General features: G+C 45.7%; 10 protein-coding genes across 17 annotated transcripts; 3 read left to right on the top strand and 7 right to left on the bottom strand.

Annotated features, from left to right (window-relative positions):
* The first annotated feature begins 41 nt into the window (after positions 1-41).
* LOC128254308 (thioredoxin-related transmembrane protein 1) lies at positions 42-2097 on the top strand. Of its 2 annotated transcripts, none has more exons than XM_052983328.1 (4): positions 42-391; positions 611-772; positions 833-1007; positions 1181-2097. In XM_052983328.1, exons 1-4 carry the CDS (start codon positions 213-215, stop codon positions 1670-1672), a joined length of 1008 nt encoding a protein of 335 aa, XP_052839288.1. In that variant the 5' UTR covers positions 42-212; the 3' UTR covers positions 1673-2097. The 2 variants fall into 2 exon arrangements, with proteins under 2 accessions (XP_052839288.1, XP_052839289.1); XM_052983329.1 differs by having other exon boundaries at positions 44-391; positions 1202-2097.
* Positions 2098-2363: 266 nt separating this feature from the next.
* Positions 2364-6418, bottom strand: LOC128254313 (U4/U6.U5 small nuclear ribonucleoprotein 27 kDa protein). Its single transcript, XM_052983334.1, has 3 exons — positions 6265-6418; positions 5906-6199; positions 2364-3885 (listed from the first exon to the last, which is right to left on the bottom strand). Exons 2-3 carry the CDS (start codon positions 6145-6147, stop codon positions 3546-3548), a joined length of 582 nt encoding a protein of 193 aa, XP_052839294.1. The 5' UTR covers positions 6148-6199; positions 6265-6418; the 3' UTR covers positions 2364-3545.
* On the bottom strand, positions 4508-5825 carry LOC128254312 (eukaryotic translation initiation factor 6). The gene has a single exon (XM_052983332.1). The coding sequence runs from the start codon at positions 5347-5349 to the stop codon at positions 4612-4614; it is 738 nt and encodes a 245-aa protein (XP_052839292.1). The 5' UTR covers positions 5350-5825; the 3' UTR covers positions 4508-4611.
* Positions 6419-7213: 795 nt separating the features above from the next.
* LOC128254306 (protein 60A) lies at positions 7214-8958 on the top strand. Its single transcript, XM_052983326.1, has one exon. It carries the CDS (start codon positions 7442-7444, stop codon positions 8843-8845), a length of 1404 nt encoding a protein of 467 aa, XP_052839286.1. The 5' UTR covers positions 7214-7441; the 3' UTR covers positions 8846-8958.
* Positions 8959-9088: 130 nt separating this feature from the next.
* LOC128254305 (benign gonial cell neoplasm protein) lies at positions 9089-15815 on the bottom strand. The gene is made up of 5 exons (XM_052983325.1): positions 14171-15815; positions 11626-11979; positions 10360-11325; positions 9614-10301; positions 9089-9557 (listed from the first exon to the last, which is right to left on the bottom strand). Exons 1-5 carry the CDS (start codon positions 15675-15677, stop codon positions 9422-9424), a joined length of 3651 nt encoding a protein of 1216 aa, XP_052839285.1. The 5' UTR covers positions 15678-15815; the 3' UTR covers positions 9089-9421.
* On the bottom strand, positions 12601-13705 carry LOC128254311 (partner of Y14 and mago). Its single transcript, XM_052983331.1, has one exon. The coding sequence runs from the start codon at positions 13650-13652 to the stop codon at positions 12912-12914; it is 741 nt and encodes a 246-aa protein (XP_052839291.1). The 5' UTR covers positions 13653-13705; the 3' UTR covers positions 12601-12911.
* Positions 15816-16374: 559 nt separating the features above from the next.
* Positions 16375-20112, bottom strand: LOC128254055 (TAR DNA-binding protein 43). 7 transcript variants are annotated; one of them, XM_052982847.1, is made up of 7 exons: positions 19990-20112; positions 18281-18565; positions 17905-18215; positions 17642-17846; positions 16955-17586; positions 16749-16895; positions 16375-16688 (listed from the first exon to the last, which is right to left on the bottom strand). In XM_052982847.1, exons 2-7 carry the CDS (start codon positions 18519-18521, stop codon positions 16617-16619), a joined length of 1608 nt encoding a protein of 535 aa, XP_052838807.1. In that variant the 5' UTR covers positions 18522-18565; positions 19990-20112; the 3' UTR covers positions 16375-16616. The 7 variants fall into 7 exon arrangements, with proteins under 7 accessions (XP_052838807.1, XP_052838805.1, XP_052838804.1 ...); XM_052982845.1 differs by having other exon boundaries at positions 18281-18568; positions 19746-20089; XM_052982844.1 differs by having other exon boundaries at positions 19746-20089.
* A 573-nt stretch (positions 20113-20685) lies between these two features.
* On the bottom strand, positions 20686-23060 carry LOC128253899 (ceramide phosphoethanolamine synthase). Its single transcript, XM_052982603.1, has 2 exons — positions 22806-23060; positions 20686-22123 (listed from the first exon to the last, which is right to left on the bottom strand). Exon 2 carries the CDS (start codon positions 22062-22064, stop codon positions 20922-20924), a length of 1143 nt encoding a protein of 380 aa, XP_052838563.1. The 5' UTR covers positions 22065-22123; positions 22806-23060; the 3' UTR covers positions 20686-20921.
* Positions 23061-23100: 40 nt separating this feature from the next.
* On the top strand, positions 23101-24431 carry LOC128253900 (NADH dehydrogenase [ubiquinone] 1 alpha subcomplex assembly factor 3). Its single transcript, XM_052982604.1, has 3 exons — positions 23101-23467; positions 23964-24162; positions 24215-24431. Exons 1-3 carry the CDS (start codon positions 23217-23219, stop codon positions 24353-24355), a joined length of 591 nt encoding a protein of 196 aa, XP_052838564.1. The 5' UTR covers positions 23101-23216; the 3' UTR covers positions 24356-24431.
* On the bottom strand, positions 24418-26401 carry LOC128253897 (trifunctional enzyme subunit beta, mitochondrial). The gene is made up of 4 exons (XM_052982602.1): positions 26243-26401; positions 25836-25995; positions 25597-25771; positions 24418-25540 (listed from the first exon to the last, which is right to left on the bottom strand). The coding sequence occupies exons 1-4, from the start codon at positions 26304-26306 to the stop codon at positions 24530-24532; spliced, it is 1410 nt and encodes a 469-aa protein (XP_052838562.1). The 5' UTR covers positions 26307-26401; the 3' UTR covers positions 24418-24529.
* Positions 26402-26638: the final 237 nt, after the last annotated feature.

Genomic DNA, 26638 nt, shown 5'->3' with positions numbered 1-26638 from the left:
GCCCCCCTGTTGTCGATTTGGCGGGAAAAAAGTGACTTGCCATCACTGACGGATATCGAACCAGCGTTTCTATCAATTTTCCAGCAGGCGTCACAGTTTTTTGTAACTTTTTGGAACTGAATAGGACGGAGACTTTAGTTTAATTTAGCAAATAGCAGCAGCCGAACGTCACAAGACACAGAAAACTCGTGGGCGATCGGGAACAGCTTCAAATGCATTGCAAATCGCACTTTGTGGCCGCGTCATGTGCGGCGCTGCTTCTGCTGGCGGCGGCAGCGCAGTCGGCGGATGCGGCGACGGCGCAGTCAGGACTGCAGCCAGGTGGCAAGTTAATCGAATTGGACGAGGACAATTGGCACCTGATGCTCCAGGGCGAGTGGATGATTGAGTTGTGAGTGCAAAAGGCTATACTTGTGTGTCCCCCCATCCACATGGCACCCCCGCAGCCCCTGACGTAATGCGAAAGGGGCGTGGTGCGCCGGCTTTCTTCAACCGGCAAGCTAGTTTTTTTTTTCTTTTTCTGGAATGCCAGACATTCCTTTCTTTGTGGCACGATGACTCATTGCCTGCCAGCTGGTTTTAAAACCTGTGTTTTCCTTCCTATTTATAGCTTTGCTCCGTGGTGCCCAGCTTGCAAGAATCTGGCTCCCACCTGGGAGCGTTTTGCCCGCGTGGCCAAGGATGTTAAGGTGCAAGTGGCCAAGATCGATGTGACCACCTCGCCGTCACTCAGCGGACGCTTCTTTGTCACCGCCCTGCCCACCATCTACCAGTGAGATATACAACCCTTATAGCCGGGATATATAGAATAACTATTTGCAATCCCCTCCAGCGTGAAGGATGGCGAGTTCCGGCAGTATCGAGGCGCCCGGGATGGCGATGCCCTCCTCTACTTTGTGAAGAAGCAGCAGTGGCAGAGCATCGAACCGCTGTCCGCCTGGAAAAAGCCCGATACCATCCACATGTCCGTGCTGTCCTACTTCTTCAAGCTGTCCCACACTCTGAAGGTACGTTCACCTAACCTAGTGATAACTCGCCTCAGTTCATTTGCATGAGACATAAGCGGAAGCTTATCAGCGGCGGAGTGATCCCCGCTGACCCAAAGATTGCCGCCCATTACTCATTACTCTGATCTTTGCTCTCTGCTGTTGTCTTGTATGTTGGGTTCATGTACTAATAGCACACCCAAAAACTCTTTAAGGACTTTAACGGGCGGCTGCAGGAGGAGTACGGCCTGCCCACGTGGGGCTCCTACGCCCTCTTCGCCATCGCCACCATCTTCGTGGGCGCCGCCCTGGGGCTGCTGCTCGTGTGCCTTGTGGACTTTGTGTATCCACCCAAGAAATCGCAGCGCCAGAGCTTCTCCGAGTCGCAGGACAACCTGGCCGAGGGCGTAGAGGATTTGGCCACCGAGGATATCGAGGACGATGGTGAGGCCGAGGAGAACGAGGATGAGCAGCGCGAGAGCGACGAGGAGGAGCCACAGGACGATGACGACGACGAGGAGGAGGAGGAGGACAGCGAGGAGCAGGCGGGCGATCTCGCTTCGCAGGAGAAGGAGGCCGACAGCGAGCCGGAAAAGGCCGAGAAGCTGGAGCCCAAGCAGGCCGGAGATTCTGCGCCCGAGAAGACGGAACAGGTGCGCAAGCGCAAGCCACGCAAGGGCGATTAGGTGCTGGTGCAGCCGGGTCCTTTAGGATCAGCCTTAGCGATCAGAAGCGGCAACAAAAAGACTAACACACAGAATCGAGAGAAACGCAACCTCTTACCAAGCATCATTCAAGCAGATACCCTGCTTTGCCTTTGCGCACAAAACTGATTGTTTTCCCCCCCAACTTAATCCTAGCCGGAGAACGGCACCTCATGTATTTCTTAATTATGTAAACAAAATTATAATCCATTAAGCGAAAACAAGCGTAACAATAACTACATTTAAATTTAGTCTTGTACTTTCTTTCCCCAAGCATTGTATTTTGTGTTCACATTGATTTCTACACAATTATCTTCTCTAAGGCATTTCATTTGTAATTGAATTTCAATCAAATTGCAAATTGTATTAAATTTTCGTATTACAAAATAAACTAAAAATCAATTAAATTGTCGTTATTCATTTGTGGGGTTTCAATATAATATAAAATAAAATTTTGTACTGTTTAAAAGCTTTTACATGTCCATTAGAGACTGCTTTTTACGCACAATTCAAGAAATTGACTTAGCATTTCATGTTTTTGCAAAATACATAATCCCAATTGCTTTTGTTTATTAGCTGCTTATAATTGTTACCCAAAATATTCCAATACAATCCCATTATAACATCCAGCTTATTTGTTATCAAATTCAACTTTAATAAATAAGAGTCAGAGTATTAGAAATGGTTTTACAAATTTATTATCAGTTTATTGTAGGAGAATATGAAGTAAGACAAAAATCCCTGCAATTTCGTTTATGTGTAAAACTACAAATAATTGATATAAGATGTGTGTGGGTGGTGTGGCCGAAAAGATTTTAATTTTCAAATACATATTGTTATCCAAAGTCAAAAAAAACGGTAACTATTGCTTAATAATAGTTCGCTGGTTGCGGCATACAAATATTCATGTCTTTCTTATAAAAAGAGTACAAAATGAATATACAAATATCTCTATAAAAACGTGATTTATCTTCATCGTTGGTTTGCCTGATCTGTTGGCACTTGTGATTTAAATCGGAATTAACTGGATTAATTACAACATTTTGATTGTTAAACAAATTATGATTCTTTCAACAAATTGCTATGGCTATTGTAAGGTTGATTCTGGGGGTTCCGGGGATAAGGTACTTGTGGTGTGTGTGTATATTTTAATTTCTATATATATAAAATATATATTTGATATATATTGTTTGGTTGTAAAAGTTGTACTATTGCAGCGTATGGAGGAAGTTTGTTGGGTGGTTTTGGGATTGAGGATTTGGATCAGGAAAAGGACATGGATGCGGATATATGGTTCGTTTCGGACTGTGGTGTGTTTTCAAATACTTTAAGTAATTGTCTGTATGTGAGTTTGGAAATTTTGCTGTTGTGAATTTCGCTTTCAGGCTGGCTTCAGTTAATTCGTATTCGTACAAAATGGTGAGATGTCAACAAAAACAATTGTTAATTACTTTGAAATATTCAAAAAGCAATCGTCGTGCGTGGTCAGCTGCAGCTGAAAGCAGATTATCCAACCGAAGGGGGTTGGAATTGCTTTCAGCCCCAGATATTTGTTGTAAAATTAACGTGGGGGCCAACTTTATAACAAAGGCGCACTTCAGGCTTAAACTACTAAATAACTAATTGATGAGGTATGAGTGTGATGAGGCTGTCCTCTTGCAGAGCTTGCTTGAAGAGTGGAAATTTGGATGGGGCCAAAAGCTGGCTGAATTTTGTAAACCGGTCTATTGCATAAAATTGCAGGTCTTCGTCCGTCGCCCATTGGGCACGGACAAGTAAAAAAGCGTAGCAAACTAGTTGGGCAAAGGAAAAGTATGTGGAGATGGCTGTGCCTGTGGTCAATAGCCAAGGACTGCTAGGCCACGAAATCGAGCGGCCGGTTGAAGCCACCCTTGCGATTCATGTACTGGCGGTACTTTCGCTTCAGGATTACATGCACTTCTCCGACATCGTTGCCCTCGACCTTCCTGTTCTTGGTGGTGTCGAACGTGCAGAATCCCATTGTCTTGAGCATCTCGACCTCTTCCGGCGATTTACCCTCCAGGTCTGCCTCGTTGAGCTTGGGCCGGTCGGCAGCTGTGGCCGCCGCATTGTTCCTCGTCGTCCTTCGCGACGTCGATGGTCCGGAGCTGCTGTTGCCGCCGCTGCTTCCGCCGCCGCCTCCTCCTCCTCCTCCGGCGCCCCTCGACCGCGATCTGCAAACCATGAATTGTGCATCGTGAGCTGTGAGTTTCAATACTGTTCAGTTGGTGAGTGAGTGACAGGACCAGTTGATTGCATTCGAATTGCAACGAGGAGCCTGGGAATTAACTGGGGCGACCTTGAGCATTGTGCACCCAATTGTGCAATTTGAAGTTTTAATTAAGCGAAATGCGACACTTTGCAACCGGTCGGATTGCTTCAATAAGACTACGTTTTTTTGGCAAATAATTTGAGTTGATTCATAATAGTTTGAGGGCCCAATCCCGGTAGATAATCGCAAATGCATCGGAAAACCGGCTAGGGCGGATGTCAAAAAAAACTAATAATATGGAACCTTATTAAATAACCGGTTATTCATTAAAAATTGAAAGTATACCATGTTTTTAAGAAGAAAATCCAGGCTACTAGTGAGAAATACTTCTAAACCATTACCCAAACTTATGAAACTGTTTCCCCGACAACTGCAATTTTCAAATAACTATATAAACAACATATCCTATATAGGTAAAAACTATATATTATAGATATCTGAAGTTATAGACAGCCTAAACTAAACCCATGGCTTCCTAACAGTTCCAACAATTCGAAGTAGCTTTAAGATGTCTGCAGCTCCAGTCTTTTTTCAATTTTGTTTTTTGTATTTCGTTCTTATATGACATTCGTGTAGAAGATAACAGATAATCCTTAGACCAAGTATAAAAGGTGATAAATGGTGACGCTTAGGACATGTCCTCGATGAGAGCCGCTCGCAGCTTGGTCGTCACCGTGGCTGGCTGTGCCTGGTTCAACTTGAAGACGCTCTCGATCACCGAAATCTCTGTGGCCGTGGTGTTCATGCCGACGAAGGAGAGCCAGTCGTTGACCACCATGCCGGCGGCGAGGACCTCACTGCCCCGGTTGACAGTGCCCGCCACGAGGGGCACCTGCAGCAGGGACGACAGCTCGTCCTGGTCCTGTATGCTGGTCTTGGGATGCACCATGCCGCCCTGGTTGCTCAGCACGGTGTACGAGCCCACCAGTGTGTTGTCGGCAATGGTTTGCCGGAAGACCTCCACCTTCAGCACGTCCCCGATAATCTCCTCGGTCTCTTTATCCAAATCCGGGTGAACCAGGGCCACATAATCGTTGCAGGCAATCACGTTGCCCAGCGCGGACAGGCGCTCCTCCACGCGCTGAATCTTCACGGCATCGGGCAGGCTGTTGCGCAGGTGCTGCAGCTCCTCGTCTGTGGTAGAGTTGGGCACCAGCAGCCCGTTCCTATTGCCCACGGTGAGGCGGCCGATGATCCGGCAGCCGCCCACATTGGCGTGCACCACCGGGATCGTCTCGGCCAGCTCCGCCTCGAAGGCGCTGTAGAAGGTCTCGGATCCGCCGATGGCCACCAGGCAGTATGTGTTGGTCAGCTTGGTGAAGACGCCGATGTCGTCGTTGTTCTCAAATTGCACGCGCAGCGCCATTTTCTCTGTATATGCCGGTTTGCTCTTCACTCGTTGGTTACTCTCTTAGCGGATTTTCTGACCTGACTGAGCCCGAATCTTAGAAGTCTCTGGATTTGGTTTATATGGCCGGAAAACTGTTTAAAAGCTGTGATGAAATTCGCACAATTTCGCTTCACGTGGTAATTTTTTTTTTGTTGAGCCGCCAGAGCTGCATAGCCTTCGATAACCTGCCTATCGAACTGGTGGGACCTATCGATACTTGCGGGTAAATAAACAAGTTCTGGGCGGTGGGTTACAGGGGGCTCGGGGGGTTAGCTACCCCTTTAACTGATTTTTTAAGTCATTTTCATTAGCCTAGCTGCTTAACCACTTTAACTTAGGTTATACCTATAAAGTTCTAGTGAGGTTAACCCCTAAAATCTTTAGAACTGTAAAATCCCTTAACAAATGCCAATATTTGACCCCTTGGTTTTACTTTCATTACGCCCCTGGACTGGCTTCTTATTTTTAGGTTCAAATGTCTAGTTTTATACTTATCGTTTTGGCTTTTGGTACACTACACTTTGTTATTCACCTAGATCGCCGGCCCCGCGCACGATCGCGATCCCGCTCTCGTTCACGGCTGCGACTCCGGTCGCGCTCTCGCTCCCGGTCACGGCGACTGGGGCCACCTCCTCCTCCGCCTGATCCTCCGGCTGGGGCCACTCCGATGGCCTCTCTCTCCCGGGAACGGCGCTCCCTGCGCTTCTTCCTCTCGGATCGCTCCTTCTCGCGTCTCCTGTGTGCCGGCGAGGCGGGACTCCGGCTGCGGCCCATTATTCCGTTTCCGTTTCTGCTTGTGTGGCGGTTAATGTACTAGTTGGTTTGCCTGCTCATAGAAGGGTTAAGTTAAGTGGTGGCCGTACTATCCCATGCCCACCGAATCCAGCTCACCGTTGCTCTAGGCTGTGTCTAGCATTATTTGGGCGACACCGGCGGTGGGGAAAAACGCGCTAACTTAAAACTAAAACGAAATAAACAAGTTATCTTGCCGCGACGCCGAAACGGAATGAAGACGGGGGATGCGATGGCAAAAACATATCAAAATATCTTTATATCGAACATATCGGAATTAACGATAATGTATCGCATGAAAACGTAGCCTGTTCACACTGGCACCGCAACAGCGAACGAATTCCGCAACAGCTCTTTTTTCTTCTATAAGTAGTACATCGCTACAACTCGCTGTTGCGATTATTGTGTTGCATTTGCTTATGTCAAAATTATATACAGATTTGCGATTTAAATTATTTTATTGGCGGGGCGATTTCTTTTCACGTTCCTCAATTTTTTTTTACCGGAGCAGGGCTTGTGTGAATGCCTTAAAACTATTTTTCGAAAACCAATTTTTTAACCGGCTGTGGGAAATCCGTGTAGAACACATGCATCGATATTGTCCCACATTTCGTTACGGTTGATTTATTATTATATATTAATGGTCGAATGTCTAGTTTCCAATAGTTAAACTTTTATCAATATTAAGCAATAAATATATATATATATTTATATATTTAAAATCCTAATCATGAAAAACACTACCATATCTGTGTGTTTATTTCAATATTTATTAATTTCGTAGAAAAATGTTTTCGTATAAGGTTTTTAATTATATAATTTAGCATTGATCAACAGACTTATTACTTACAATTAAGAATATATGATCGAATAAGCTATAATAAAAGTAGCATTAAAATAGTAAAGTACAATACACACACTACTGTTTGACCTCTAAAACATGTAATTTTATGCTTGCTTATAAAATATTTAAAGATCACAGTTCAAATGAACTACTACAATGGCGGTTCTTCTGGTTCGATCTATGATGTCGAAGACGCGGTGCTGCCAACCTCCTTGGAATGCGCAGAAAATGCATCTTGAAGATTAAGATACACACAACAATCCGTAAGTGCGTCAGAATTTTCAGAACCTGCGGTTCGCTGGAACTCCCGAAATAGGCAATTAAATGTTTGTGTATACCTGAATGCGATCGCCTGGAAGATAGTCCCTGAACATAGCGCCACATAGTGATCGATCGTGATCGCAACCGATCCGTCCAGTATTCAGTATCAGTATGTTGTCGGGTCTGCGGAACACCTCGGAGGCTGTTGCGGTTGTGGCTTCTCTGGGTCTCGGACTGGTGGTGCTCATATTTGTGGCTACCACGCCGACGTCGGTGGAGGCCACCCAGTCGGGGATCTACATAGACAATGGCCGGGACCAGACGGTCATGCACCGGGTGCTCAGCGACGACGACAAGTTGGACGTCTCCTACGAGATCCTCGAGTTCTTGGGCATCCCCGAGCGTCCCGCCCACCTGAGCGGCCAGAAGTTGTCGCTGCGCAAGTCCGCCCCCAAGTTCCTGCTGGACGTGTATCATCGCATCACGGCGGAGGAGGGCCTGAGCCACGAGCACCATGATCACGATGACCACGAGGAAGATGATGCCGATGAGCATGGCCATCGGGCCAGGAGAAGCGCCGATCTGGAGGAGGAAGACGAGGAGGAGGAGGGCGAGCAGAAGAACTTCATCACCGATCTGGACAAGCGGGCCATCGACGAGAGCGATATCATCATGACCTTCCTGAACAAGCGCCACCACAATGTGGACGAACTGCGTCACGAGCACGGCCGGCGCCTGTGGTTCGACGTCTCCAAGGTGCCCAACGACAACTACCTGGTGATGGCCGAGCTGCGCATCTACCAGAACTCCAACGAGGGCAAGTGGCTGACGGCCAGCAGGGAGTTCACCATCACGGTCTATGCCATCGGAGCCGGGCCGATGGGCCAGCAGCACACCATGGAGCCGCTCTCCTCGGTGAACACCACTGGCGACTATGTGGGCTGGCTGGAACTCAATGTGACGGAGGGCCTGCACGAGTGGCTGGTCAAGTCGAAGGACAACCACGGCATCTACATTGGGGCACATGCCGTGAATCGACCCGATCGCGAGGTTAAGCTGGACGACATTGGGCTGATCCATCGCAAGGTGGACGACGAGTTCCAGCCCTTCATGATCGGCTTCTTTCGGGGACCGGAGCTGATCAAGGCCACGGCCCACAGCAGTCACCACCGGAGCAAGCGCAGTGCCAGCCATCCGCGCAAACGCAAGAAGTCGGTGTCTCCGAACAATGTGCCGCTCCTGGAACCGTTGGAGAATACACGCAGCTGCCAGATGCAGACCCTGTACATAGACTTCAAGGATTTGGGCTGGCACGACTGGATCATCGCCCCCGAGGGCTATGGCGCCTTCTATTGCAGCGGCGAGTGCAATTTCCCGCTCAACGCGCACATGAACGCCACCAACCATGCGATCGTCCAGACTCTGGTCCACCTGCTGGAGCCCAAGAAGGTGCCCAAGCCCTGCTGTGCCCCCACCAGGCTGGGCGCCCTCCCCGTTCTGTACCACCTGAACGACGAGAATGTCAACCTGAAAAAGTATAGAAACATGATTGTGAAATCCTGCGGGTGCCATTGAATTCAATTTACCACTTAGGCTAAGCAATATAAAGCATTTCTGTGTAGATGTCCATCTCTGTACTAATCTCGAATATATTTTATAGAAATATACAGCGCTGTACCTAACTGAAATGGGTGTGGAATTTATTAATGGAATTAACTATAACAAGAACTCTTGGATTAATTTCAGTAAGCATGGCATTTTTATTGTCTTGCTATTTAGTTAAACTAAAAAGGTTCATACATTCAAAAACTTATATAAACACATGTTTAGTGACACACACTTAATTTGGTAATCTGATAGTTTTCACTTCAACTTAAAATGTTCATATACATAACATTCAAAATAAACATCCAGATAAACACAATATTACTGCAACGTCGTGCTTTTACAATGCTTAGGTAGAATACATGCCGTTTTTTTACTACACATAAAAATATTCAAAATCTTTCGTAAAATAAACCCTATAAACAATAGAAAATATTATTTACTGACAAGCAAAATCATTCAGCAGTAATGCTTATACACACAAATACATACTAATTTTGGTTCTGGCTGTGAGCGCACAATAAAAAACTAACCAAAAACCCAGGTTTATCGCTTGTGAATCCAATGATGTCGGAAGGCAAACAGATCCATGATTAAGTTTCCCACACGTTTGTCAATCAGACATGACATTAGGCGACCATCGAATATTGGCACGTTAAAATTTAACGATATACAAGCCTCTCTAAAAAGAAATCACATTTGATTTGAATAGTCTTTCGAAGTGTGTTTCATACTCACAAAATCTCATGCACTGGAATGGAGTTCCGGAAGTATTCCTTCAGCGTAAATTCACCATTAATAGTTTTGGCTCGACTAACGCTGAGCATTACCGATGGATCCTTTCTGTAGAGAACCACAAAGATATGTCTGTTGGGTGACTCAATGGGCCTGGCAAATTTCCCCAGCACACTTTCAATATAGGCTGCTGTGCTTTTCGTGTAGAACTCCTCGCATTCGCCATCCGAGAAGAGCAGGAAAAATTGCCTCTCTACGAAATGTGAATTGAATTGTTTGGCCTTTTGGAACAACGCCCGATTCTCGTCCATTTCGCGGAGCCAACTGAACTGCCCATTCACTTTCAGAAGATACAAGGCCGGTATCTTGCTATGTGCCATATAGTTTGTGGGCGGCGGCTTGGGAAAGCCGACGAAAGATTCCTCGTTCTCGAAAATCTGCGCTAGAGTTTCAGTCATTTCGGCGTTATGTGAACCCGTCAAGGTGCTGGTGCGCCACAAGTCCTGGTCACTACAGTTCTTCAGCAATTCGTGATACATTTTGAAGAAGTACTGACGCGTTCGCATGATCATCTCCGCCGAAGTGTTGGACATAACCATCCAGATCCACTCATCTATGAAGAGATTAACGATGCCATCGGCGGAAGTAGCTTGGGTGTTGCATATTTGGGAAACCCGAAGGCGGGGAGGTCCTTAATAAATAATTAAAACATGTTAGGCTTTGCATAAATGTATTTCGCATCAGCTTACCGGCAAACAAAGCCACCGCCAAGGGAACAACCATGGTGGCGTATATGATATGGTTCTTCTGCTTGGTGCACACAATCCAAGGTGTGCGAAAGTTCAGAGCCGAAGTGTTAAATGGCTCCAAAAAGTCACGGAGCACAGTGTTGGGATGCAGGTAAACATTTCCGGAAAATGCCGATTTCAAGCAGTTTTTACCGGTGTCCACGGCACAGATATTGGGATACATGCCGCCCGTCAAGGCCGCCTTTACAACGTGCCAATTACCGGACATCTGGTTGAGATTATGCAAGTTCAGCTTCCCACGACTGTGGACCAAATTGGCGGCCCGCAGGGAGCTCACAATGTTGGAGCGCGTGTAGCTGAGCTGTTCCATCAACCCGTTTAGCACAAAGTCATATTCATCCGTGAGATATAGCCGAGCTATCTTGTCGTGCAGTCGATTTTGCCATTCCTGGAACAAGCGCACGAAGATGAAGTGATCGGAGAACTGATTGTCCGCCAGGCGTGCCCGCTCGTTCTTGATGCGTTTCTGGATGTAAATGGTGAATCTGTCCCACAAGTGATCGATGTCCTCGTTGAACGGAATGGCCAGCGGATCCGCCGTGGTCAGCGAGCTTACGATGGTGAGTATTGGATCGAGGCACCGCAGCAGGATGCCAAAGATCAGCATGCGGCCGAGTTGGCAAGGCACAGGGATGTCCTGCAGTCGGCAGCCCAGCCATGTCACATCCTCAGTCTCGTCCAGCGCGTCTATTTTCTTGAGCAACTGCACGGCCTGGTGCACGTTGATCAGCGGCGGCGGTGAGATGGTGAGGCCCAGATATTCACTTATAATCATGTTGGGCGAGAGCAACTTAACCGTCAAGCAGATCTTGTCCAGCTGCATGGTTTGCAGGCGCGGCTGACTCTTCTCCCCCAGCTCTTCGAAAGCCTCTTTCGATATCAAACGGAAGCATTGCGCATCGGCAGCTGCAACAGAAGAAAACAATTTACAGGGTTATACACAGCTAGAATTAAAAAAAATTGATTATTTTATTTCTTTAACGTACATTTATTTAAGAATATACACTGAAAAATTCATATTGTTTCAGTAAATATTTTAAAATTTTTCAAAAATCAATTTTTTTGTTTGTGTAACTGCCATTTTGTCAAAAAAAAAACTTTACTTTGCTTGTTTCTTCGATTAATTACTAGAATAATTAGTTTTTTTTTTTTGTTTTTTTAACTGTATTAGCTAGTTACTTCTGTCTAGATATAAAGAGTACTAACCTTCGAGATCGAGAATCGACTCCCTGCGCAGAAGGCAATCCTTGGACACCCATTCGTATCGATCGTCCCCGGTGTAGGTGCTGCTATCGTAGATCTGGTTGAGCATGCAGGCCGTGTCTATTTCGTACTTGAAGGACACCTTAAGACAGAGCGATTCGATAATATCCGTGGTTAGGACCACCTTCACGGTGTCCTCGCGAGCATTGACCAACGCATCGATGTACTCCCTCCTCATGTTCTCGTGCAGCGTGAAAATGGAGAGCTCCGGCAGGTTGCCAGTCAGACAGTGACTCAGTAGCATGTAGTTCAGCTTAACAATATGGTAGTAGGTGGGCAAAATAATGAGGATGTTGCCTGAAAAACAGAGAAATCGAATACAGTAGATAATAGTAGAACAAAAAGAAGAAAGGAAGCAAACTTTGGCAAGCCGAAGTTTATATACTTATGCAGCTATTGCAAAAATAAAATATTCTCTTGAACACTTGACTTTCAGCTCAATTATTCGATCGTTCATATGGCAGCTTATATGTTACAATGAAATAAAAAATAAAGAATTTAGATTTTTTTTTATTTTTTGTTTTAATATTTTTATTATTTCTATGGGAGCTATATGATATGGTCTCCCGATTTTGATAAAACTTAAAGCGTAGTTCTGAAATATTAAACAATCACTATATGTCAAAAATCTAAACAAAAAAAAAATTAAAAAACACAAAATTATAATTTTTTTCATCCGTTTTTCCAATTTTTCCTATGGGAGGGTTTCATGCAGATAGCTTTAAAACTGGGAGACTAGTTTGCGTAGGAACGGATGGACAGACGGACATGGCTAGATCTACTCTCCTAGTGGTGCTGATCAAGAATATATATATACTTTATAGGGTCGGAAGTGTCTCCATCACTGCGTTGCAAACTTCTGACTGAAATTTTAATACCCTCTGCAAGGGTATAATAAGAAGTAATATCATTCGACTCTTTTTAATGTTGTTCGCTTCAAATGGGTTTAATTTATTAAATCTGATTTACAAAGTTACCTATACATAAATAAACGCGGCACTCCTCCATTCGTATAAACTAGGTTTTAAGACAGACACACATTAATAAAATAGATCGATATTACTAAATGGCTTTGACATCTTCGGCTAAAACTAATATAACTATTTAACAGACATAGGCATGTACTCGTATGTGTTTTATTTTCGTGAGGCGGCGCGACTTCTGGTCGGTGATTTGTTCACAGGGTGAGGATATAGCAGTATCTGAGTGGACTGGCCTGCCACTTAGGGCTATGAGCGCGGCTCGCCCTCCAAGGCCTTGATTTGCCGCAGGATCTCCGACTTCTTTTTCACCTTGTCCAGCTGATCCTTGTCCAGTTTCTTCTGCTCGCCGGCCTGAATCCGGCTCTCGATCTGTTCGATTTCGCGGACTTTCTTGCGCAGCTTTTTCAACAGCTTGGCGGGATCGACCTCCTGAGCTTGTCCGTCCAGCTGGAGTGTGTCCTCCATGGCCCTGGACAACGAGTTGATCTCTCGGCTGCCAGATGGCTGCTGCTGCTGCTGCTGCTGCTGCTGCTGCTGCTGATTGGCTTTTAGAGGCGGACACGTGCTGGACGGCGGCGGCTGAATAACCAGGACACCGGGCGTCGGCGCCTTTGGCTGCCTGGCCGCATCCTTGTCCTGCCGCTTGGCCTTGGTGCGCTCCTGCTTCTCGCGCTCCTTCTTGGACTCGGCGGCCACCAGGGGACACATGCCAGGCGGCACTCCGGCCTGGCTGCGCTGGGCCACGAACTGCTTGCCCTTGCTCTCGTACAGCGGCACCTCCTCCTGCGGCACGTAGCCATCCTTGACGCGACGCGCCTTGCGCCAGGTGCCATCCGGCCGCTTGGTGGCCGGGATGAACTTGCCCTCGCTGCTCTGTAGGTAGGTGCTCATCTTGCTGCTTCTATAAAAAACAATGCCCAATTGACAGGCGATACTAATCGATAGCCGTCGTTGCGGATGGAACTTTTTGCGCGGCGATTGGGGCATCACTTTCACCGATTAATCGCTTTCAAGCTTGGTGAACGGGTCACTTCGGGACCGTTACGAACCATTTTTGATCTATCATTGACCATTTTGGCTAAGCCTTCCTTGAAAATGCTATTTCAAGGCATCCAAATAAGTATTTGCTTACTAATATTCAACGTTTAGTGCAAATATGGTCCTTAATCTGAGCATTTAACTATGTATTGCCTCTAAGCTAGATTAAATCTTAGCTCAGACCTGAAAGTCTTAATATTTTGAACACTTAAACTTAATTTCTAGTTTAAATTTTAACTTTTACCTGCAACTCCTTATAATTATGCTAAATATAGCCTTTAAACTTGATCATATCTTAGTTTAGACCTTCTATTAAGGCACCAAGAACAGCCTTTTCCACCAAATACTTTATATCTAGTTTAAATATTAACTTTATCCCGAAACTCCTTATAATTATGCTTAATTTTGCCTTTAAATTAGTTTATATCCTAGCTCAGTCCTATAATTTCCACCCATAAAGAACTCACCTGGTGAATACTCCGGTTTGGTGCGCAACAGATACATGATGTCTATTATACGATCGTAGTCCACGAAATCCGGCTTGGCGCTCTTCAACACATAGCCATGCAGACTATAGTGGTTGAGGATATCGATGCACATGTGATTGCCATTCATGGCCGCCAGCGAGATGGCGCTCTGGTGATTCATGTCCAGGATATAGGGATCGGCGCCCATGAAGAGCAGCAGGCGGAGATGGCTGTCGTTGTTCAGCTCGGCGGCAATGTGCACGGCCGTCCTGCCGTTCATGGAGTGCCTGTAGTTGACCGGCACCAGGTCATAGTTGACTGCATACAGAAACGGACGTATGGCCGCATCCGTGCCCATCTCTGCGTAGGCCTGCAGGCACTTGTCGATCTGCTCGTTGCGCTGGCCCTGGGTGCGGAATGCATCCGGGAGCTCCTTGTAGACGTCTGGCCCCTTGTGGATCCCGGCCAGAGCAATGCAGCTGTGCAGTTCGTTCAGGTAGGAGATACGTGGCCTCGCCTCCGGCTGCTGGTGCTCCTGGGGCATCACATTCAACTCCGAGCCCTCGCCAAAGAAGTCGATGAACTTCTTGGTGTCGGCCATCTGCGACAGCAGCACCACCCTCAGGTTTGGACTGCTGTTCAAGGCGTCGCGAATCTCGCTGAGCAGGATATCGGTATGGGGATCATGCAGATGCACATCGTTCACCACGAGGTGACTTACGTTGCTCAACTTCTGGCTGGCCAGGGAGCGCAGAAAGTTCTCGGCCGTCGAAAAGACGATGAAGGTGGTGGAGCCGATGTTGCCGAAGTGCGGCAGCTGGAGGCCCACAGTATCTCCCAGTTGCTCGCCAAAGAAGTTGGCCATACGCTGGCTGTTGTAGAGGGCCACAATGGCTTGCCGCTCGATGCAGATGATCTTGGCATTGGACTTCTTGGTCTTGCAGTCGTCCAGGATGAGCAGGGGCAGGAACACGGACTTGTCCCAGGAGAGGTCCGCATTGAAGACGATCACCCGGTGGGCGTAGAGGGGTTGCATGATCTCGTCGCGCATCTGGTGACCCGGAAAGCTGGCGAGGAATTGGCGCTGCGTCTCCGTCCAGCTGCCCAGATTCGGCGGACGGATGGGGGACAGGGGTAGCTGCAGTGATGGCATGTCCAAGGCACTGGGTTTTCTCGTGTTCATTTCGCCGCTGAGCTCCAACTCCTCTCTGGACATTAAGGACTTCTTGCCCAGCAGGCTGAACATGCTCAGCGTGGCGCCCGACGACATGGTCAGCATTTTGGGCTCCTCCAGGTAGTGGCGACATGCCTGCTTGTAGATCTTCACGCACCCGTTGCCATTGACCTGCACAATCTGCGATCGGAGGCCCAAGGAGCGCGCGCAATTCACGAACGCTTTGTGCTCGCTGGTCCGGAATGTGCACGGAAATTGCTGGCAGCAGCGCCGGCCGGCAATAAAGTACAACAATTGCTGCGGAATAAACTTGTCCTGGATTATCTTGTTCATTTCGGGAGGCAGCGGGTTCGCATCTGTGTGCTTCGAAATTCAGCAAACTTCATGTGTCAAAATTCACGCGTCGCCGAACGAAATTCCGTTATTGCGGGCTTCTTATGAATAATGGAATATCGGAATGAAACACACAGGGTTGTATTTTGGTTGACATAAAGCTCGCTTGTTGGGGGTATTCTTCTATCTTAACTCAAACAAAACTCAAATTTTAATAGCAATCAAGAAAAATTGAACTTTGCTAAAATGCTTTTACCAAGTTCGCATTCATCAACCGTGTTTTGAATTTAAAATTCAGAATATATGGCCGCTTTAGTTATCTGTTCGGTAAAACTTAAATGCCCTTAATAAAATCGTATTGAGCAGCCAGAAAAAAAAATTGTATGGTGTTTTTTTTACAGCTTAATTACTAAAGTAAATTTGTGAGTGCTATGCTGATAGTTTTTCAACTGATCGATTTAATACATAGTTAGCCTATGTATATAAAATTTAAAAAAAATATATATTTTAGAAATTTTATGTCTGCAGAATACCAAAAGTGTGGATATTCTAATTAAATGCAAACCATATTGCTTTAACATTAAAACTTAAGAATCGAAGCACTTTATAGATATATCTTTTACGTTCCCAAAATTCATTTTTAAAACTTAACATACATTGCCAAAATACCAAAGAAATAAAATAATTAATACAGTGCTTTAAATTGAGCTTTGGTGCAGAATTTATTTCGCAAAGGGTTCCATAAATTGTATTATTCTCCATCGAGTGTCATTTACTTACAATTATCAAAATATCTAGCACATATTAAATACAATTCTTAATTTCTGTAAATGTAGAATACATATATATTTAAGTAAGCTACAGAGGTTCTGGTTAAATCAGCGTCATTATTAACCACATTAGTTGGTACCGGTACCGAATCGTGCTGTTGGTACCGCCTTAAAGAAAGTTTGACTTTTCCACGGAGTTTTGAGAGCCGCTGCTCTGGTTCGACCATCCGGTGTTTCCATTCTGCAAAGATTTGTAAAACATTAGTGACGCGTCCTTTAAGGGGTCTTTAGTGCAAAGTACCTGTGGGTCATTACAGCCGGAATTGTCCGCCTTGTTCATCCCGTTGGCGCCCGGGTTGTTCGGGTTATTCGATCCCTTCCGTCCGCCAAAGTTGTTGGCATTGTTGTGGCCACCGTTCTGGGCCATCCATGATAAAAAATTTCCTCCCTGCGAAGTAACTGAAAGAGTTTTTTGTTTGAAACATTGAGAGAGATGTGGAGGCTTGCCTGCTGGTCCTGGTTTTGATTCTGCAGCTGGTTGCCCACCAGGCTCCACTGGTTCAAGGCGGCAGCGACCAGGGCGGGATTGAGCGGCAACGAGTTCAGATTGAGCATCGACTGGTTGCTCATGTTCTGGCCCTGGTTGGAGGAGCTCGATCCCTGCGAATTGATGCCCAGCGCCTGCAGATTGGGCATGTCCAGGTGGCCCCGATTCATCCAACCGTTGCTGCCGCCCACGTTGCCGTTGTGGGGCTGGTTCATTCCGTGAAAGTTGGCCTGCCTACTGTTATACTGGGTGCCGCCGTCCTGGCGATTTGCGTTCCCGCCACTAGAGTGATTACTGCTATTGTTGTGATAGCCCCCGCCCGAATTCCCGCCGTAATTATTGCCGCCCATGCCGTAGCCGGTGGTGCCAATGTTGCTGTGATTATTGGCGATGATTGAGCTCTCACCGCCGTGAGCGCTGTGTTGGTTATTACCTCTGTGGTGTCCGTTGCGGCCGGGATTCATGTGGTTGCCCTGCGGGTGGTACGAGTGCATGCCGAAGCTGTTGGCCGAGTTATAATTGTAGCTCTGAACCTGCTGGTTCCTGTTCTGCTCGGCTTTCGGGGCGGCATTCGACACATGCACCGAAACTCCTAGGGAAAGCACCTTAGTTATTAAAGTTTCCCATTGTAAATTTAACTAACTCACCCTTGATTATGTGATCCTCGCCACACAGCGACTGGGCCACATCAGGATCGAGGAAAGTGACAAAACTAAAGGCCCTAAAGGGACGGGGAATGAACACGTCTGTAACCTCGCCGAACTTGGAGAAGTACTCCCGCAAGTCGTCCGAGTTTATGTCCTCTGTGCAGCGGCCCACGAAGACCTTGCAAGGCACCTGATGGCCCATGCCCTGCAAGATAAAGATGATTACTTGCTGTCCAGTTTTGGGGCCTGAAAAGAGGTTTCACCTTGGAGTTGGGCACCTTAACCTCGCACCAACGACCGTCGATGAGGTGGCGGTTGGAGAGAACACGCATCTGGGCGTCGTATGAGCCAAACCGCACGAATCCAAAGCCCTTGGACTGCCCGGACTTGGTGTCCTTCTTGATCTGGGCCATCAGCACTTCGCCGTAAGTCTCAAAGTACTCCCGCAGACTCTCCTCAGTGGTCTTCCAGGGCAGGCCTAGTACAATAAGATCAGTGCATCGCAGCCGGGTCTCAATACGTTTGGTCTTGGCCGTTGAGTTTTCCAAGTTATCGTCGCTCTTGCGCTTGTTTTCTGCGAAGCACAAATGTTGATCAAGTTAAGTGCCTCCCACTTGTGTGGCAAATACCAAGTCTCACCCTTGGGAAACACACAAAAGTACAGGTATTCCCCCCAGCCGGAGTCCACGCTGGGCGGAAACAGTCTGCCCTCGTTGGAGCGAACTCCTCGAACCGCCTTCGTGTCCAGGTTGCGATACTTAAGGCCGCAGGATCCGGGAAACTGTGCCTGCAGGGTGGACAGCAGCAGAGTGCCATCCTCCTCGGCCGGCAGCTCAATGGGCTCGTCACCCTCCTCCTCCGAAACTTGAACGAAATCCATTACCAAGGACACGGACACGGACACGGACCCTCCTCCTTCGAGTGCTGCTAGAAACGACACAGAGTTAGGAAAATCGATCGCCGCACGGGGCTCACACTTCGCTCTAGAAATGATCCACCATATCATTCAATCAACTGAAGCATCCCACATATTCTGCCCTGCATTCATGAAATGCACTCACTCAGTTCATCCGTTCTTTCCAGATGCATTTTCAAAATACCACTTTTTACACACAATATTCGTAAAAGACCAGTCAACACAAGAGGTTCTCAGTACAATATAAAATTCAAGTATTCTTTAACAAAGGTTCTGCTGTCTACTTATAATATCGATTAAATGGAGAACCAAAATCTATCATATGCAGTGTTTGGAAAGGTAGTTTTTTAGATCGGGGCACGGTACAAGTTATTTGAGAAAATAAGTACCTAGGTAAGGTAAAGGTACACGATTTGTCAAATATAGAGGTGGGTAAACAGTACAAAAATGGTACAAAAAAAACACATTTTTTAATTTAATTTTTTTTTAATTTTGAGCTAAATTTGTTCTTTACAAAATTGTAGATGAATTATTATATTGTGTATAGGCTGTGGCAATTAAGTGTGGTTGTAGTTACATGTATATCTTGCATATGCTGTGTAATTGATATAGTTGCAGTGAAATTATGCAACTTAATAAAATTCAATTTAGTGGTATCAAGCTAATTTAAAAAAAAAAAATAACTACAAATATTTCAGTACCTAAATACCTAACATAGCACATTTTTAAGGTAACTAAAACCTTTACGTAGGTAAGGTCAAAGGTAGTCCCACATATTATTACCTAGTAACAAGTATCTAGCATGTTTATTTTTTTCCATAATTTAAATAAATATTTATAAATACATGAATATGAAAATTCTAAGCTAAGTGAGACTTTTTTCAGTGCACCCCAAAATAGGAAGTGAAAATCAGAACAAATTGCACATGTTTTGGTAAAATTGCTCGTACACATAAGAAGGTGAGCCGTCGCAAATGCATATATAATATAGACCTAGACCTAACGTAAATGTTATATTGGTACATTCATTAAACTATATTCAGTTTGTATAACCTTTAAAAACACGATTAATAAGATGACGTTTGTAAGGAATCATCAATGGTTTTGAATGAATAAGAGCCGCAAGAAAGTACTTCTTGGCAGGATTAGCGGTAAGTAAACCCAAAGTGGTTACACAACAATTCTTACACTATTGAGAGGGTTATCTGATTCGATTTCTGGCAGCGCTCCCACACGATATTCTTGATATTATTAGTTATATGTCAAGTAAATGCAGACTTAAGCTCGCACTCTCTCACACGAATTCGATTCACACTCAGGCAGAATTCAGGTATTCACGTTACGTTCCACGCTCGTTTTTCGATCACAACACACGCTATTTTATGCACATCCACTTTCAATCCGTGCGTAATAATAAACAGGTAATATTTACAATTGATATTTCAACATTATATCTTTAGAAAAGTGAACCATGTTTTCCTGGCTTTCCGATTTTTTCCTGTATGTATCGCTTGACGTTTGCACAAGTGTGACCAACGCTGGTGCGGCTTACAATCCCAACCTGCACTGGAAGAATACTAAAAATGTGTCATTATTAAAAATAAACGTTTCGCCCATTTATGGTCTTATGGCACTGCATTGACGATTTCGTTCACTAATGGATTTACTGAAGCTAAAAAATAGATCATATGAGGATTGTTTAAGATTTGTTACAAAGTCCACTGACCGTGGCTTGCATTGTTTACCTTGAAATTATTACATTACGTTTTCGGGCTTTAAGCTTATCAGTGTTTTGATTTTCAATCCATTTTTGAATTGGGGCTTTACCGAGCAGTACACCTTTTTATCCTTTTCGGCAACCATGTTTGTTAAAAACAGATTTAAAAAAAACATTAAACATTATGAAATTTGTATATTTTTATTACTGACTGAATTATATACATATATGAAAAAACGACCTCGAGCAATGCTGCCAACGACGCCAAAAAAATTTAAGTGGCAGCCCATCCTTAAAATAAAATTTCAAATTTAAAATTTTTTAGTAACATTGTTGATATTAATTTTTTTTGTACGTGAACCCACGTATGTATTTACCCACCACAGTTTTATGATCATAAAAACACCAAGATTTTATTAATCAATAACATTTATTATTTACAGCTGAAGGAGTTTCTGTTGCTCTTGCAGACCGCGATCGAATGACAAAATGCATTAGTTGGTTTCGAAATATTAGTGATTGGCGGTGCCGACTTTAACGTGAGCAGTCTAACAATTATGATACATTTATTATACACATTAAAAAAAGGCATCGTTGATTTGCACTACACAAATATTATTGTATTTACTCTCGTAATATTAATAAAATCACAGTGAAATATTACTGCACGCCGTAGAGTTGAAGATGTAGTTCTGGGCCTCCAGAATGTGCATTTCAGTTAAACAGATGGCAACTAGCAGGATAATGTAGCCGCTGTACCGGATCGCGCGCAGAAAGTCCCACAGTTTGTCGCAGAAGATGCTCAGCAGGACGCAGTGGAGCAGGGCGTGGACATTGACGATGCGCCACATCCAGGCCACGCAAAAGAACCACGTGGACTTGAAGACGTAGTCCTGGCAATGCGACTGACTGCTGCTCACATCCTCCCGCTCCAACATGTTCTGGTAGACGGCTATGTAGCGATTCCACGCCGTAGAGCTCAACAGCAGCTGGCCCGTGAAGCTGATCACGTTCTTGGCCACCTTCCTCGTGGTGGCCTTCATCTTCGGTATCATCATCGTGGGCTCCGGCACCTTGGAGTCGCTCATGGGTATGATCGAGTAGCCCCTCCTCGGCGGGTTGTTCTTCAGGTAGAAGAATATGCCCAGCAGCAGGGCAATGCAGCCCAGTCCGTCGCACAGTCCGTCCACATAGTAGCCGGATGTGCCGATCTCCGAGCGCTCGCCGCGTATGTGCTTCCGCACGCGCGCCACATGCCCGTCCAGGTCGTCCAGGAAGGTGCGGATCTGGAATAGCAGCACGCCCAGACGCCGGTAACCGAGGCTATCGGAGGCCACCAGTTTGCCCGCCAGACAGGCCACGCCCACGTGGAAAAACGATATCATGTTGGGCGTGATGAAGGCGGAGCGCGAGAATCCGATCACGTTGTCGAACATGGTGGCCAGCGGGGCGAATAGATAGTGGTTTGTGTGGTCCAACAGGATGGCCTTGACGGTGACATGGCAGAGCGGGTTTATATCACAGGATATCCAGGTGTGGTCCTCGTAGGCGGGCTGCCTGTCGGCGGCGCCGGCGGTGGGGAGTTTCGTACTGCTGCCGCCATATCCGGACTCCGAGGTGGACTGTCCGCCGGCGGAAACGGGCAGGGAGACATTCGTGTGGTAGTTTCGCTCGATGGCATAGTTGTGGATGCGCAGGTAGAGCTCCACGTCCATGAAAACGTAGAAGATGATCAGCAGGAACAGCAGGGTGAGCAGGATCTTGCTGATCTGCGAACTGGGCCCGATCATGGTGACACTTTGAGGTAGTGTTTAACTCTAATTCTTATCGAGGTGATTTCAGGGAGCGACTGGAAAGGCGAAAGAGGCAGAAAATGCAATATAGTTTATTGGATGACTATATCTTTACATTCTAAGGAATAAAAAGCAAGATACAACGGGGAATTTATTGTCCTATCCTATTTTGGTATACACTTCGCACACGCTATAAAGTAGGTAATCTTTCCTTAAATATTTTCCTAACAATCTTGAAAATGGCCTAATTTATAAATCAGACCGATCATGGTGACTCTCTAAGGTAGCGATTAGAAGTAAAATCTTATCAAGCTGAATTTTGGGAGCGATAATGATATGACGAAAGAGGGAAAACATATCAATATGGTAGGTTCCATTGGATGACTAAATCGTCCCACTTGTGGGCATACATACACAGCAAGAAATCACCCCACCCGCATACTATCTACAGGCAGTGCTATCTGCAGGTATTTGCGGAAGCTTTTAGCATGGCACTTAGAATTAAACTTGCTATTAGCAACCTTTTAACTGTCAATGACGATTAACGGGGCTTCTAATTTGGTTGCAAGTGTGTGCGTGCACGCATCAATCAATCATACATACATACACACATACATACAGCTGCCTATGCGGCCGAAAGATAGGTGGGCATATGGTATTTCCACCCATTTTTAAGACCCGAATTGCCGATCGAACCCCTATTAATAAGGGCAATTGCAGTTTATTGGCTCTACTCACCGCCTTGCTGAATCATTTCACACGAATATACACTGTATCAAAACATTCTAGTGTTTATCACTCTCATTTGTAGAATTTCATGCAACTTGTTGGAGTTTCCACCTTTGGACACTGTGGCACTTAGACGTAATCAACAATAACACATAAATATAAAGTTTTTATTAAAACACACAGATAAATGTAAAAGTTTATGTTAATTGTTCGTAAATTTCGTAAATTAATAACCGACCAGAGTGACCAAAGCGGATCGAACTATCGTTGCCACAGATATGTGTGGCTAACTATCGATAACTACTTGGGCTAACCAATTTCCACGCGTCCGGTCACTCTGATCTGATAAACTTTTCAATTTCAGTCTATTTTGTTTTAAATTGTTGTAATATCTATTAATTACTTTTATAACACAAGACCATGATTGCGAGGACCCTGAGGGCCGTGGGTCGGCAAAGTCGCGGGCTCCTGCTGCCAAGGAGCACTATGTGTCGCCCGTTTCACGCGATTCCGGCAAACTTTAGCAAAGCCTACGACCACGATGGGAAAACAAAAGTCACTATTTTCAACACCGAAACGGATCTGGGACTCATGGTCACCGGCTACAGCCAGTACGGATTCAGGCTGAACAACGACATGGTCCTGATAGGACCTATTTCAGTTTTTCCCAGGTTTGTGGCGGTCGCTTTATTAAGTGGCATAATTATGTAAACAACTGCATGTGGTTTATGCTCTGGCATTTTGCGATCTTGTAGCTTTCGAATTCAATAACTGCACTTTCGATTGTTTTAAGCTTAACTCAGAAATTTAAGATAAATTATATAAATAGTATTTGAAATTATGGCAATAGCAAAGCATACAGGGTAATAGGAAAAATTTAAATAATAACTGTACTCTTACAATGATCAATAATAAATCTAAATTACGAACATAGGACAAAATGTTCATAATTTATCATGAGAAACGGTTTACATTTCGAAATGAGACTACCGTTCAAAAAATGGTTTAAGCTTTAAAGCTCTATATCAAAGTAATCCTGATCCTTAATAAAAAATTAAAAATATAAAAAAATTAATTCAAATCTGTATGCCTTTTTAAAAATAGTATAAAAATAATGACTTTCTAAAAATACACATAGTTTCTCACTTAAAAGCTCAATACTTTCAGATCCGTTTTGTCCTGGAACGTGAACAGCTTTGAGGACATCAACGAGGAAAGTCTCAGTCTCTTTCCCACATTAGAACCAAAAATTGACGTCCTAATTATCGGCATTGGCGACCAAGCTCCGCCGCCAGCCCTTTCCAAAAGGATCATAGAATTCATGAAGAAGTATAAGATCAATGTTGAGGTTCTTCGCACAGAGCAGGTAAGTACGACTGTTTTCTCGGAAGATCCATATTAATATTCATTTGTTCCAGGCCTGCGCCACATTTAACTTCCTGAATGCCGAAAACCGAATGGTGGCCTGCGCTCTGATCCCCCCACTGCACCTCACCTACAACGAGAACGACATCCTGCAGGCGAAGCTGCGGAAGAAGGAGCTCTACGAGACCGAATAGGATTACTTAGCTACATAATGATGCTAGCTTGAAAGGCTGGTGCTTTGTTAGAAATTAAACTGTTTTGTAAAATTCAGATTTCATTATTCATATAGACATAGTTGTAAAGTTTATAAAAGCTAGGCAATCTCGCAGTCACACTGCACTCCCTTCCTGGTCGATTTCAATGCGATTTCAGTCGGCTGTGGCGCCCGGATAGCGCTCTATGAGCATAGCCACGCCCTGCCCTCCGGCAGCACAGGCGGCCACCACTCCCAGTTTGCCGTCCTCTCGGACCAGGCGGTTGGCCGTGTGCATGCAGAGGCGGACGCCGGTGGCGGCAAACGGATGGCCAATGGACAGGGAGCCGCCCCAATTGTTCCACTTGGACAGGTCGGGGCTGCCGACCTTCTCGCTCAGGCCCAAGTAGGTCTTGCAGAACCAGTCGGAGTCCAGGGCCTTCAGATTGGCCACGATCTGTCCGGCGAAGGCCTCGTGAATCTCCCAGGAGTCAATGTCCTTCAGGGTGAGACCAGACTTCTTGAGCAGCTTGGGAATTCCATAGGCAGGTCCCAGCAGCAGCTGGTTGACGGGATCCTGCGAGACGTACAGGAAGTCGCGAAGATAAGCCTTGGGCTTCAGGCCCAGCTGCTTGGCCTTCTCCTCGGTCATGACCAAGCAGGCGGAGGCGCCATCGGTGAGGAAAGAGGCGTTGGCCGCCGTCACAGTGCCGTAGGGCTTCACAAAGGCGGGCCTCAGCTTGGCCAGGCTCTCGGGGCTGGACACGCGGATGCCGTTGTCCTTGTCCACTATCTGGTCCACGCCAGACACCTTGAAGGGCACCAGATCGGTGAAGTAGCCTTTCTCCTGGGCCTCCTTGGCCAGCGTGTGGGAGCGCAGGGCGTACTCATCCTGTTCGCTGCGGGAAACGTTAAAAGCGGAGGCCAGGCGGTCGGCCGAGTGGCCCATGGTCTCGCCGGAAGAGAACTCAGCCACGGCGGGCAGTTCGGGGGCCAAAAAGTCTGGCCTGAAGGTCGAGAGCAGGGACAATCGTTGACCCAGAGTCTTGGCCTTGTTTGCCCTTAAGAGCAGAGAGCGCATCTTGCGGGAGTGGCGGATGGGCACATCGGACATGAACTCCACGCCGCCGGCCACTATCACATCGTAGGTATTGGTGGCAATCAGACCCATGCCCGTGGTGATGGCCTGCAAAATTTGGGCTAAAGAATCATGTTATCGGGAACACATTTGGATGTTATTACCGCATTGGAACTGATGCAGGCCATGGTCACAGTGTGGGCGGGAGTCTTGTTGCTGAAACCAGCTGCCAGAGCAGCCTCCCTGGCAATATTCGAGGTCTTGACCTCCTGGATAACGCTGCCATACACAATATAGTCGATAAGCTCCTTGTCCAGACGATTCTTTTGCAAAAGCGACCTGTTGATTGGCGTAGGGTTAAAAAACTATTAAATTTCAAGGGGCTGACAATGTAAAAACTTACAAAAGCGAGTGCCTGGCCAGTTCGTGGGGCATCAGCTTGGAATATGAGGTTCCGGAGGTCAGGAAAGGTGTGCGAACTCCATCAACCAAAACTATGTTCTGGGTGTTTTTCTGCTTGGGCTGTGGACTTGCCACAGCGGCCGACAAAGCGCGACATTGAACTGTAATAAAAATGGGTTACAGTAAGGGTTGTTCCATATCACTTTTAAATTTCCTATTATTTTTAATCATGATGTACTGTCTCATTATCTTTCACCCACAAGACGTCACTGCCAGTTTTGAGTTTGGACTTTGGCCCTTTCGGATTCAATCGGCGGCTGCTGCCACAAAACGTTATGAATTATCAGAGGCAAAGTCCAACCGCCTTAGTAATGATCAGATTTATGTTAATATAAAGTTGGAAATCACCTTTTCTGGAGACGTTCAACAGGTTGAAGGCATTGCCCTTGCGGCAGACATTTTGCAGGCTCATTTTGCGAAAGTTTTTCGGATTTCTTTTCTCGTTTCTCGATGTTGCGACTGCAGCTGTTTGGGTGATAGTGATGGACGCCGGATCGCGCTTTCTTATCGATATTCACAAAGTGCGGCTATCGAAAGTTTAGTACATAAAAGCTAACGAGGTTTGAATACCCTTCCTTTAATGAATTTAAATTGTTTCATAATTTCATACTTTTATGCCTATAATTTTTTAAAAATAAAAACAGGTTTATAGTTTAATTTTCTTACACTTTAGTTTCTAGCCTTTTTGGTTGGGTCATTCTTCATATCAATGGAAATTAAAAAATGCTTTGCTCTAAATCTTTC

Source organism: Drosophila gunungcola, assembly GCF_025200985.1.
Source record: "Drosophila gunungcola strain Sukarami chromosome 2R unlocalized genomic scaffold, Dgunungcola_SK_2 000004F, whole genome shotgun sequence".
Classification (NCBI taxonomy): Eukaryota; Metazoa; Arthropoda; class Insecta; order Diptera; family Drosophilidae; genus Drosophila; species Drosophila gunungcola.
This window is presented reverse-complemented; position numbering and strand designations above follow the sequence as displayed.